Source organism: Phyllostomus discolor, chromosome 5 (assembly GCF_004126475.2).
Source record: "Phyllostomus discolor isolate MPI-MPIP mPhyDis1 chromosome 5, mPhyDis1.pri.v3, whole genome shotgun sequence".
NCBI classification, from domain to species: domain Eukaryota; kingdom Metazoa; phylum Chordata; class Mammalia; order Chiroptera; family Phyllostomidae; genus Phyllostomus; species Phyllostomus discolor.
This window is the reverse complement of record NC_040907.2, coordinates 122776298-122790337: the sequence shown is the minus strand read 5'-3', so window position 1 is coordinate 122790337 and position 14040 is coordinate 122776298. Positions and strand designations below refer to the sequence as shown.

Below are 14040 nucleotides of genomic sequence, written 5' to 3'. Positions count from 1 at the left end.
AAGAATACTGAAGATGTCTTGTGCTGTCAAAGCATGGTCAAGTTGACCAATTCTTGGGGTCGTGTGTGTGGAAGTGACTAAGAACAGCAAAGAACTTGGGCGTTTTTTTTTTTTTTTTTTTTTTTTAAGATTTTATTTATTTTTAGAGAGGGAAGAGGGGGAGAGAGAGAGAGGGAGAGAAACATCAATGTGTGGTTGCTGGGGGCCCTAGCCTGCAACCCAGGCATGTGCCCTGACTGGGAATCGAACCTGCGATGCTTTGGTTCGCAGCCCGAGCTCAATCCACTGAGCTACGCCAGCCAGGGCGAACTTGGGCGTTTTTTTTAATGAACAGTGTGGTAGTGCTTGATGGGTGTCAACTGTTGATACTACAGTCAGATGTCTATGAGTCAAACAAATTTGTATGTTTGTATGACCAGTATATTTTTGTTCTGTGTTACAGGTATTCTCTTAAAGCAAATGACCAAATCTTGGCTGAAGACAAGCACAAGGAACTGTAAGTGCATTAAACCCAAGATTGTAACATAGTTTACCCTGTCTTTGGAGTAGATGTATATAAATCTGATTTTTAAGATTATATGAAATACCCTGGCTGGCATAGCTCAGTGGATTGAGTGCGGGCTGCAAACCAAAGTGTCGCAGGTTCGATTCCCAGTCAGGGTACATGCATGGGTTGCAGGCCATGACCCCCAGCAACCGCACATTGATGTTTCTCTCTCTCTGTCTATCTACATCCCTTCCCTCTCTAAAAATAAATAAAATCTTAAAAAAAAAGATTATATGAAATATAAAAACATAACACTATGACCTTAATCCTAGTAGAATTAGGATATTTATACCCTATAAATTTTCAGGAAATAATCGTTCCTGTATGCACATTAAAATATGTAATATTATATTCCATAGTTGGGAAATATGTCATTTCATTTTCTTTTTCCAGATAAAATATTACATTGTCACTGTTAATTTTTGGCCCTTACTTGACTTCCCCACCCTTACGCTTAAGATAGAGAAGTATAGCTTTGTTTCTTTCATTGCCTTATGAAACAGTAAGTGTGTCAATATTGTTTAGCATAAGGTAAAACACTTTAAACAGTTTGAAATGTGAGTACAATTTTGTTTCCTTTTAAAGTTTTAATGTTCTTAGGGTTTTGTTTTTTAGACAAAAATAACTGTGTATGTGACTCTGGGATATCTGCATTGCCATTTTTCTGCCCTACAGAAGTATTTAAAAGATTACTGCTACCTTACAGGGACTGTGAAGTTTTTAGTTAAAAATTACTGACCTGGGAGTTTTTAAAATTCACCTTACCTTAACCTTTTTAGGGTCATAAGATTGTCTAAAGAGGGAAGCTAAATTTTTTTGTGTGTTTCAGCTTTCTAGTTAGTCTACCTTTTTCCCATTGTACCATGAAAAAGTTCTGATAATCTTAATTATTATACAAATAACTCATGTCTAGAATTTGAGAAATTCATACCTTCAGGTTGGACCATGCTTGATAATACTGTAGTACCACCTTTTCCGTGGGTGATACATTACTAGACCCCCAGTAGAGACCTAAGATCATGGATAGTACCAAATGCTATATATACTATGTTTTTTTTTCCTGTATTTATACACCTATGATAATGTTTAACTTATAAATTATACATTATAAAAGATTAATAACAATAATAAAATAGAACAATTATGACAATATATTGCAATGAAAGTTATGTGAATATGGTCTCTCTCTTAACTTACTGTATTATATTCTCCTTTCTTATGATGATGATGTGAAATGATAGAATGCCTATGTGATGAGATGCTGTTAGGTGAATGAGGCAGGCATTGTAACATAACAGTAGGCTACTATAAGGGTTACTTGAACACAAGCACTGTGATACCACAACAGTGGATCTGGTAACCCAGAGGGCTACTAAGTAGCTATACAACTTGGATACACTGGGCCAGGGAAAGATTCACATCCTGGGTGGGACAGACCTAGACAGTGCAAGATTTCATCATGCTACTCAGAATGGTATGATATTTAAAACTTATGAATTGTTTATCTGGATTTTTTTTTCTTTTTCTATAACCAGAAAAACAACTTAATGAAAGAAATTTTAAATTCATTAAATTTAAAGTGTTAATTTAATATGCTTATCTATTATAAGATGAACTGTTTCAGCTTTATAGTCATAATGGTGAACTGAGCAAATATAATGTACGTCTAAAGGTTGAATGAGCACAATTTTATTTTTTTGTATAACATGAAGTCTTAGTAAGTAGTGGTTACATAGTAAGATTCTTATGCTTGTTAATATTGTTACTTGTTTTGGCATTAGTTGATTATCTTTGTTCTGTGGCTGCTGGTTCTCTGCCTTGTAGTTTTTAAACTCTCAGTTGAATATGCCACTGCAACACTAGCCTTTCATGAAAGCTGCTCATAAATAATCTAATTTTTGTCCTTATAATTAAAATAGCTAAGATTTCTTTGTGCTCAAGACCAAGCTTTTTAAAATATTATAAGCTGGTCCTGACCGATGTTGGCTCAGTTGGTTGGGCTTGGCTCTGCAAAGCGAAAGGTCACTGGTTCATTCCATTCCTGGTCAGGGAGCAAGCCTGGTTTGCAAGTCCAGTCCATGGTCAGGATGTGTATGAGAGGTAAAACTGATTGACGTTTCTGTCTCACATCGATGTTTCTCTCCCTCTCTTTTTCCCTTCCCTTCCCTTCTTTTTAAAAATAAATAAAATCTTAAAAAATTAATAAGCTGTAGATATAAAACAAAATTTAATTATCCAATTAATAATTCCATGCTTTGTTTTCATAAAACATTATTGCTTCTTAATTCTAGTATGTTAAAGACAGACTTGATTTATCATGACATTGCAAAAATGCAGCGATACCATCACATTAGCCTGCTTTTTGAAAATGTACCTTAATTCTGTGTGAACCAATAATGATACAGTGATAACTCTAATTATCTTGATAAAATTTTAGGTGGTAAATACTAACAGCATTTTCATGAAAAATATTCTTAGTTTATAAAATATGCTTTACAGATATACTTGTTATTTGTCTGGGGAAGACTGACATGCAACAAAACCGGAAAGATTGGTCAGCAGTGACAGTGACAATTGTTTGTTTAAGCAGAATGGTTTTCCTCAGGTTCTTGGTTCCTAATATTCTATATGCTGAAGATTCTGGGGGATGATTTTAAGTAGGGAAAGTCAAACAGTTAAATTTGTGGTAGGAATAATCCAAAACTATATAATTTATACTTTGCTCTCTATATAGTTCAGTAATGAACTAGTTTCATTAGTCTTCTGTAGATTTTCTTAGTCTATTAGCATTTTAGTTTTGTCAATGGAGTAACTTAAAATAAATTAGAAAAACATCACTATTTCATTCACTAAATATTCTTCACTCACTAGTCAATGTGCTAGGTGCTACTGAAAGGAAGAATATTGACTTCATTTACAAATGAAGACTAACTCTCCAATTTAAGTACTTGACAGTTAAAAACAGTTTCATAATTGAAGATTTTGTAATCGTGGGTTTCTTATTGGACATATCAACAGTTATGGAACCATTTTGTCTCTGTAAATATCTGTTCGTTTTACGAATACCTAAATTGAATACCTTCAGTAAAGATTAAGATAAAGAAAGTTAAAAGTTGGCTGGAGTTAGGGACAAATACCAAAGGCAATATAAATACATTTAGAAGTATCCGTGCCACTTAATACAGGCAGGAGTAACTTGATATCTGAAGATGTTTTTCAATTGGCTGTACTATATGGGGGGAAGCCTCTTAAAAAGATTCACATTTATTTACCTGACTTTTCAAGATAGCTGCCAAGATAAAGAGGGAATTTTTATAAGCAATGTATTGCTATTCTGGATATGAGGTATATTTTTCCTTTCTGATGTTGAATGAATTCTCTTTAATGTTTTTTTTATGTCAAAACTTAATTATTTTTTCAGAATTACCCTTTAAGTTTTAAAATTTTGTCTTGCAATAATTATGATCAGCAATGTATGATTATGATGAAATGGGGGAAAAGGAATGAGTCATGCAAGGGGAATGATGCCAGGTATTGGACAGGGCACTGTTAGGTCTTGATCTTCGGTGTAGTGTAAAAAATACAGTTTTTAGAGAACAGTCTCCAATTTCTAAACTACCAGGGGAGATTTATAAGTATTTAAGTGACATGTTTAAGAATATGTAAAGAGCAATTAGAGATAATCAGTAACATCTGATAAGCTCTTATACCCATTATTATTACTGTTGTTACTGAGCAGTTCTTGGAAAACCTCGAGATTGTTTTATAAGAATAATATAAGAACTGATTGCCTATAAAGCTAATAGATTTTGTTCATGGCAAAATGTATTTGCTTAATGCAAAAGTATGAAAAACTCCTGGCAAGCAGAAGCTCAAAATTGAAATAAAGAACGTCTGGGACCAACAAAGTTAAATGGTTATTGCTTTTCAACACGCATAAATAGGATTTTTATGGTTTTGTTCTCAAAGGCCACTTTTTCCATATCTTTTAAATTATAGAACTTTGAATCTAGAAATGAACTTCAGAACTAGTATCTGTAATTTATAATGAAATTGAGTGAAATTTACAGTGATAAAGTGATTTGTACAGGTTATACTATAATGACAAATGCTGGACCAGAATTCAAGTCTCCTGATTCCCATTTTAGTGTGGGGTTTTTTTTTTTTTCTGTTGTACCAAGCAGCTCCCTACATATGCAGTGATTTTTTTATATAAAAGGGATTAATATCCAATTGTAAGACTCAGTAACTGATTAAAATGAACCCAATAGCAATATGAAAACTCAATGACTGATTAATTTCATAGTTTGTATTATGGTTTTAGGAACTTCCTCAGACTTTCTACTGAGTGAGTTGATGAGAATCATCAAATACTACTTATACCTGACTTCAAAATGCAGGACATTTCCTATTCCAGGGAGAGGGTGTAATACAAAGATTTTTGGGCAACTTGATTCTAAAAGCTTTTAGAGATGTTTATGAAATAAAGATTATAGCCATAATGTAGTTAATTCATACATTTTACAGTCACATATTATGTGGAATAATTTAAAAATACTTTTGTCTTTTTTAACCTCATTTTCTTGAACATTCTAGAACCCTTTCTCTTGAATACAATCTTTTTCTATAGAAGTTATTTGATTCTATGTATAATGCTTCCATCGGAAGTTTCATCCTAAAACAAATATGGGCGAACTATATGGGGTGAATGTTCAGGGCGGTCAACATGGAATGAACAGAAAGTGCTGGTATGTTGAATTCTCTTCTCCTTTGTCTAAAACAAACAGGAACATTCTGAGAATGAAGCCATGAAAGATAATACCTGGAAAATAAAGTAAGGGTATGCCAACACTGTCTGTATCCCCTTTGGGATTGAGATAGTTTTGGGGAATGATAAGGATTTTGGAGTTTTGGGAAATTTTTAGTGACTAATCTAATCCTTGAAAATAATTTTTCTGCTGAATACACTTATTGATTTCTTTTTTGAAAGTATTGAACAATTAAATAACACTTACGTATTAAAGGACAAGAAAACATTATTTTAATTATTTTTATGCTGTGATAATTTCACAGCAACCTTTTGAGGTAGATATAATTACTCCCATTTTATAGAAAACTGAGGCATGGAGAAATTCTACTTTGTCTTGTGGCAGAAAAGGATAGAGAGTGTGTTTTGATTTCAGATTTTTTATTGCTTTCTATTTTGCTTAAGTTCAGTAACTTAGGAAAAACAGTATTTTTTACCTTTTTGGAGGAATTATTTAAAACATGTATACCAGCTTCACAGAGTGTTTAAAGGTATTTATGATGGATATTATATTTTATAAGTTTTTATGTGGTTTACTAGAAATATGCCATAGTTTGTAGGTAATACTGTGTTTTTGATGGCTAAGATAAAATCTTAGAGGATAATCTGAGCTCATGTTTATGAACAGAAATCCAGTATTTCCAGCAGACTAGGTCTTTTCTTGAAGTTCTGTTATTTATTCTTTGTGGTGCTAGCTCCCTCTGTAGAACTTTATTAAGATTGCAACTTGACTCTTCAACTATTTAACACAGTGGTTGAAACATTCATTACCTAGAACAGATTTTAAAATTTTCTTTTAAATTGACCTTTATATCTTAATCACTTCCAAGTGTTTTTCTTGTGAAAATATTACCTTTATGAAAATGTCTCACTTTGTATATATTACATTTTTATAGCCTATATGAAATTAAGTTACCTTCCTCAAACATTCCTAGTACTTTAGTGCTTTGTTTGGGAAGGCCAGTGAGACTTGTGGTCTCTAAGTCTGTGTTGGGTGAGATCATAGGAGGTAGAATAAAGCCTGATGGAAAATTTGGATTAAAAAAAGTTTTATAGTTTAATTGGATTCTATATATCATATTTACAATTATCTCGTTCCCCCAGAATTTTAAAAGAATGTTGAATTGGATGGGAAAATATTCATTAAATGATTTTTTTTTTCAGAAAAGAGACAAAAAATTACTATATGGTAGAAAGAGCAAAAGAAATATTTTCTCAAGATCCAAAGAAATACAGAAAGTTATGCTTCACATGTACAATTTGCATAAATTGGTGTTTTTGCAAGGAAAATCTTTTGCTACCAAATCCTACCACCAATATCCCTTTGTGGGGGTATGGGTGGATACTTTTTTTTTACCATCACTTTTTCTCTGTTCTTTCTCAGACCATTTTATATTTAAATATTCAGTTGTGTAATTAGCTCTTCAAAGATGTATTCCCTACTTGAATGAGGGCAGAGGAAATGTAATTGGCTTTCAAGAAGGAATTTAGAAACACGGGCTAGCTGATGTTAACCGTAAAACTAAGACTATGTACATGACGTAAGGATGAGGATATGTAACAACTGAAATTTTTATGTTCTTTCAATTTATAAAAAATTAACTGTACTCTCTTCTAAGTAGGATCAGAGGACATTGAAAGGCTCATGCATAAATAGGCTTTTAAACAATTTTATAGGATTTTATATTTAAAGCCTTTGTTAGTACAAAACATTGATTATTCTGTTTAAATATGATGTAGTTTACACACGCACTGGCCTGCATTATGGTGGAGCAAAGAAATTCAAGGATGATTCTTATTCCTTTTATATTTGTCAACCTTGACTGAATTTGATATCAGAGAATTGTTTGAAAGAATAGAATTGAACCAATTTTTATTAATACAACAAATCCATCCTTTGTTATCTTTAAAACAAATATTATGCCCTTGAAATAAGTAATATTTTCCTATATCAGTGAAATGTTTTATATTGATACATACATATTTTCTTGGCAGTTCTTATAGTTTGTGTTTCTTTAAAAAGTTTTATTTTTAGAGAGGGAAAATAGGGAGGGAGACAAAGAGGGAAACATTCATCTGACAGAGAAACATCAGTCGGTTGCCTTTCGTACATGCTTTGACCAGGGACTGAACCCGCACCAGGCATGTGCCCTGACCAGGGGTCCAACTGGTGACCCCTCGCTCTGCGGGATGACATCCAACCAACTGAGCCACACTGGTCTGGGTTATCTTTTATTTCTTTTAATCCTCATCTGAAGATGTGTTTATTGATTTTAGAGAGAGAGGAAGGGGTGGGGGAATGTGAGAGAGAAACATCGATCGGTTGCCTCCTGTACACACCTGCAATCTAGGTCTGTGCCCTGACTGGGAATCAAACCTGCAACCTTTTGGATGTATGGGACAACACTCAACCAACTGAGCCTTCTGTCCAGGGAAGTTTTTATTTTTTAATTAGTTACCTTTTAACAATCTTGAAGGATAACTAGTCCATCTTCTGTTAGTCTTGGAAGAAATCTGGAGTGGACTGCTTTTATATTGCTATTGGCTACTTAAGTCCATGTCATTTTGAATTTGGTTTAACCAATGTGTCACATGTATAGTATTGCTTTCCAATGTTAATACCTCATATATTATTTAAGTTTTTCTGTATGTTAAAAATTAACCTCATGTTATTAATAAGGAGTTTTAAACACTTATTTAAATGTTAAACTATAGAATTAAAAAGTTTGGCACTTAAAATTATCTCAAATACAAGTTGACATCATGTGTTTCTCTGATGTGATACACAGTGTATTCTGACCAGAACAGAATATCGCATGTGTAGTATCCCCACAAATAAAAAAACAAACACATGAATCTGATCGTGAGAGAAACATCAGACAAACCCAATTTCAATGAAACAGCTGGCCTGTACTCTTTAAGAGTCAGTGTTGTGAAATATAAAGACAAAAACTTTTCCAGATAAGAGAAACCAAAGAAACTTGCAACTAAATTTAACACATGGTCCTGGATTATATTCTGAGAGGAAGGATGGCTATTGTGAAGGACATTGCTGGCAAAATTGAATATGGACTGTAGATTATGCCTTACATATTACCAACTTAACATTTCTTAGCAGAGAACAAAAACCTTTTTTTTCTCCAGTGTTTGCATTGACCATTTATAAGTACATCTAATTCTAGTAGCCATCTAGTGTTGGTGATAAAATTGGGGATGATGTCTGTGATTGCCCACTTAGGTCTGGATCTAGAGTAATGGTTCTTTGCCAAGTTTAGGCTTCTTTATTTAGATTTTTCTCCTATTTTAAAATATGTAGATGAGGGCATGAACTTTTTCAGTACTAGTTCTTTTATTAAAAAATATATTTTATTGATTATCCTATTACAGTTGTTCCATTTCCCCCTTCACTCACCTCCACCCTGCACACCCTCGCTCACCTACATTCCTCTCCTTTAGTTCATGTCCATGTGTCATAAGTTCTTTAGCTTCTACATTTCCCATACTATTCTTAACGTCCCCCTGTCTATTTTCTACCTCCCATCTATGCTACTTATTCTCTGTACCTTTTCCCCTTCTCTCTTCCTCCCACTCCCCTGGTGCTAACCCTCCATGTGACCTCCCTTTCTGTGGTTCTGTTCCTGTTCTAGTTGTTTGCCTAGTGTGTTTTGTTTTAGGTGTGGTTGTTAGTAATTGTGAGTTTGCTGTCATTTTACTGTACATGTTTTTTATCTTCTTTTTCTTAGATAAGTCCCTTTAACATTTCATATTATAAGGGCTTGGTGATGATGAATTCCTTTAGGTCTGCCTTGTCTGGGAAGCACTTTATCTGCCCTTCCATTCTAAATGATAGCTTTGCTGGATAGAGTAATCTAGGTTGTTAGTCTTTGCTTTTCATCACTTTAAATACATGTTGCCAGTCCCTTCTTGCCTACAAGTTTCTTTTGAGAAATCAGCTGACAGTATTATGGGAACTCCCCTGTACATAGCTAACTGCTTTTCTCTTGCTACTTTTAAGATTCTTTCTTTATGTTTAACCTTTGGCAATTTAATTATGATGTGTCTTGGAGTGGACCTCTTTGCATCCATCCTGTTTGGGACTCTCTGTGCTTCCTGGACTTGTCTATTTCATTTACCATATTAGGGAAGTTTTCTTCCATTATTTTTTCAAGTAAGTTTTCAATTTCTTGCTCTTCCTCTTCTCCTTTTGGCATCCCTATGATTTGGATGTCGGCACTTTTGGAGATGTCCCAGAATATTCTTATAGTATCCTTGGTGGGGTTTTTTTTTTTTTTTTGAGCTCTTGTTTCTTCTCTGTTCTTTTTGAATGTTAATTTCTATCTTTTGTTCCAAATCATTGACTTGAATCCTAGCTTCCTTCCTTCACTGTTGGTTCCCTGTGGATTTTTCTTTATTCCACTTAATGTGAACTTCATTTCTTCCTTTATGTTGTTGCTGTAATCAATGAATTCTTTGAGCATCCCAATCATCAGTGTTTTCAACTCAGCATGTGATAGATTGGCTATCTCCATTTCATTTAGTTCTTTTTCTGGGGTTTTGTTCTGTTTTTTCATTTGGGCCACATTTCTTTGTCTCTTCAATTTGGCAGGCTCCCTGTGTTTGTTTCTGTGTAATAGGTAGAGCTGCTTTGACTTCCTGTCTTGGCACACCTGTTAAATTGTATGGGGCAGAGCCTTATTTATTTGTCAGGGCTGGGCAACCCAAGTCATCACTTTGTGGCTCTGTATAGGGGGAGGGCTTGGAGTAGGGACAGTGCAGGTGCATGCCTTCTAGAGGTTTGCCTGGTCTTGTCCTGCTCCTTCACCAACTTCCTGTATTTACTGGCGCCCTTCCAGCTGTTGCCCTTGTGATGAATCCCAGAGTGGGTGCGTTTGCGTATGTTCTGGGACCTTTAAATGGACTCTCCTGAGAAACTAGAAGTTTCTTCTGCCACCCCAAACCTCACTGGTTTTTACAGCCATAAGTTATGGGCTTTATCTTTCTGGCACTGGAAACCTGGGCAGTACAGTATGGCCTGGGGCTGGGATCGCTTGCTCCCCAGGTATCCTTCCTAATTTTTATCCGCCACATGTGAATGTGGGGCCACCTGTTCTGCTGTGGCACCCCTGTCCATGCCACACCTGTCTCTTCGTCTCTCTGCCCGGCCTCCGCATCTCCACACCTCCTTCCTCTCTGGATAATTATGGCTTCTTTAAATTCTTGGTTGTTGGTCTTTTCATACAGTTTAATATTCTGGGAGTTCTGGGTGTTGTTTTGAGGTTAGTTGTAATTCTTGTGGTTACACAAGAAAGCAAAGCATGTCTACTTATGCCTGCATCTTGATTGGAAGTCTTTATACCATATTTTTTACTGTACCTTTTACATGCTTAGATATGCAAATACCACTGTTACAATTGCCTACAATGTTCAGTATAGTAATATACTGCACAGGTTTGTAGCCTAGGAGCAATAGGCTGTATGATGTAGCCTAGGTGTGTAGTAGGCTGTGCCATCTAGGTTTGTGTAAGTACACTCTATGACTTTTGTACAATGATGAAATTGCCCAATGACACATTTCTCAGAATGTGTCTTCATATTAGGTGACACTATTGTATAGTTGTGGTGTTTTTTGTTTGTGTAGGTTTAAAATCTTAACAGTTAGGGGAATTTTATTCCAGACTATTATAAATTATTACTCAGTTACTTATTTGGAATTATTTTACTCAGTCACTTAATAAAAGTAGCATTAGGTCTTCATAAAATGAATATTATTTTCTGCGCAAAGAGGTATAGATTAGCCATTGATGAAAGAGATGACTAGAGGTCTAATCCACCTTAAAGAAAAAATTAATGTCGAATTCAGTAATCTCTGGAAAAAGTGAGAGGAAATCTTATGTTTTACTACTTATTATATTTAAGATTGTTTAAAATTTGTGAGTATATAACTTAATTATCTTTAAATCAGTTTATAATGGCCAAACCACAAATACTCAATTTGCCTTGTATATGAAGAGCTTTCTAAATATAATTTTCATAATATTTACATAGATTTATGCTTTTCATTTCTTTGTCTTTTTTTGTTGTTGTTAATGTAAGTCCTGGAAAATAATAGCATTAATGCAGCAGCTCCTTAAAGGTTACAGTAGTATCTAATTTTACGGTATTCCTAAAAAGTGGGTATTTTTTGCCTCTCTTCAAGACTTCCATATTATTTTTAACTATTATTGTTATATTTTGCATCTTTATTATTTGTTTTCCTTGTTCATTCTTATACCCTCAGGCATTAGCATAGTATAAATTTATTATTTTTTCAGTAGGACATCTCTTCAGGTTTTTGAAAGTGATTAAACATTTTTTAAGGGTAGAAATTATCATTTGTATTCCTAGTACTTAGTAGTATCCCTTATATTTGTTAATTGACTTGAGAACTATATTCATAATAATATTTCATTGTTTTCCATTATTTTATAAATGAGGGGATTTTGTGTTGTTCTTGGACTTGTGATCTGTAAAATATGTTCTAAAATGATATATATAATTTCATAATTGTTTTACCTGAGTTTGGTTAAAGCAAATATTTATTTTAAAAGTATAATTATTTAGCCTTGTAAACCCATTGTTAATTATTGGAAAAATGAATAATGTATAATATGAAGCACTTCTTTTGTTGCTATTTTCATGTTTCACTATCTGGGAAGTCTCTAGGCGAATGTATAAGTCTGTTACCTATCTTCTTTGTTCTGTCTAGAATGATTTATTGATACTGTAAGACAAAATTTGCCAGTAAGACTACAGGTAGGATTCTGGGAATCATCTCACTGACTTTGTAACTGGTATTATTGATAGCATTATCATTGTTATTAGTTATTACTTTGAAAGTCCACATTTGTAAAGTAAAGTAAATGAAGCCATTATACAGGTGTAATTTTAGGAATGACTTAGGATACAGTTTAATGTCAATCTGTAGGAATTTTATTCAAAAATCTTTTTTTAAAAAATAGACTTAGGGATGGTTCTAAGGCCCTCTGTTTATGGCCCTTTTATGTTCAGAATTTTTGGTGATAGAATGGAAGGGTAGATACAGTGCTTCTCAGATAGGGTCAAGTTAAAGGAGTTCATCATCACCAAGCCCTTATTTTATGAAATGTTAAAGGGACTTATCTAAGAAAAAGAAGATAAAAAACATATATAGTAAAATGACAGCAAACTCACAACTATTAACAACCACACCTAAGACAAAAACAAAAGCAAAGTAAGCAAACAACTAGAATAGGAACAGACCACGGAAATGGAGATCATGTGGAGGGTTAGCAGCAGGGGAGTGGGAGGAGGAGAGAGGGGGAAAAGGTACAGAGAATAAGTAGCATAGATGGGAGGTAGAAAACAGACAGGGGGAGGGTAAGAATAGTACAGGAAATGTAGAAGCCAAAGAACTTATATGTACAATCCATGGACATGAACTAAAGTGGGGGAATGTGGGTGGGAGAGGGTATACAGGGTGGAGGGGAGTAAAGGGGGGAAATGGGACAACTGTAATAGCATAATCAATAAATTAAAAAATTGTTATCAGCTTCATTTCCCATCCACAAAGTTATGCATAAAGTATTATTTAATGCTTAATTTATGTCTTCTTTTCTCATAACACTAGTGAAAATGTCCCTCAGATTCCTGAATATTTTCAGTCGTACAAAACATTTAGGAGCATTCCTTTAATTTTACTAATGAATAAGCTGAAGCACAGAAATCATAATTGGCAAGGAAAAAATTGTTGCTCAGATCTTTTTTGTATAGTCCATTGTTCTTTCCATTTTACCAAATTGTGTTCATTTTCCCAGTATTTACATTATGGAACCATATTGAATTTTGAATTGACCTGCTTTATAAAGAATCAGATTTGTTCTTTAGCTTTTGGCTGTAGCTTTTGGTTTGAATAAAGGTTGAGAAAGTGTATGTGAAATAGAATTATGTAGTGGCTAAGTATTCTATCCTTTATTATTATGATCTCTTTGAAGTAGCAGTAATTTTTCTTCCTATGAATAACGGGAATAAGTTCTTAATATATTTGTGCAAGATAACAGTGTGTGATTGAATTAACAGTAGTTTTAAATCAGCTGTAGCTCTTTGGCTGTTGTCACCATTAGCTTTTGTATTTTTAATGTAAGGTAATTCACATGAATTACCTAACTAGTTTCCATGTATATAATAGACACTCAAATATGTGCATTATTTACATTTGGCCTATTACAATTTTTCTAAACTGAAAATCTGATCTCATTTCTTTCACGTTGAAAACCTTTTAATGACCACTCTTTGTCTGCAGGATGAAGCCCAAAGAAATTTCTTTGGTTTTTACTCTAGTCCTGTCATCTATTTGCATTTCATTGAACATATCTCTGTTGTCCTTGTATTTGTATACACTGCTTCTTCTGAAACCTTTCTCCTTGTAGGTCACCTCTCACCTTTCAGATTCATTTCAAGATTTGGATCTTCATCTAGAAAACATTTACCTGTTTAAAAAACAACATTCAATTGCATACATTTTAAAGATCTTACTGGTTTTATTCAGTGATTTATGAATGGAGCAACATCCATTCTAACAGAGAAAGTAGCTCCCAGAAGCTGTACAAAGTGAAAGACTTTTATAGGCAGAATGATTGGGAAAGAAGGAAGTTGCACTAAGGCAAAAAAT

The 14040-nt window shown here is 34.0% G+C and overlaps 1 protein-coding gene across 2 annotated transcripts in view; it reads left to right on the top strand.

Annotated features, from left to right (window-relative positions):
- Nucleotides 1–14040, top strand: part of ADK (adenosine kinase) — a 573035-nt gene that overhangs the window by 81198 nt on the left and 477797 nt on the right. For both annotated transcript variants that reach the window (XM_028511304.2, XM_028511305.2), the window contains exon 3: nucleotides 443–496. In XM_028511304.2, the coding sequence (XP_028367105.1) occupies nucleotides 443–496 (54 nt within the window). The remainder of the gene's footprint in view (nucleotides 1–442; nucleotides 497–14040) is intronic.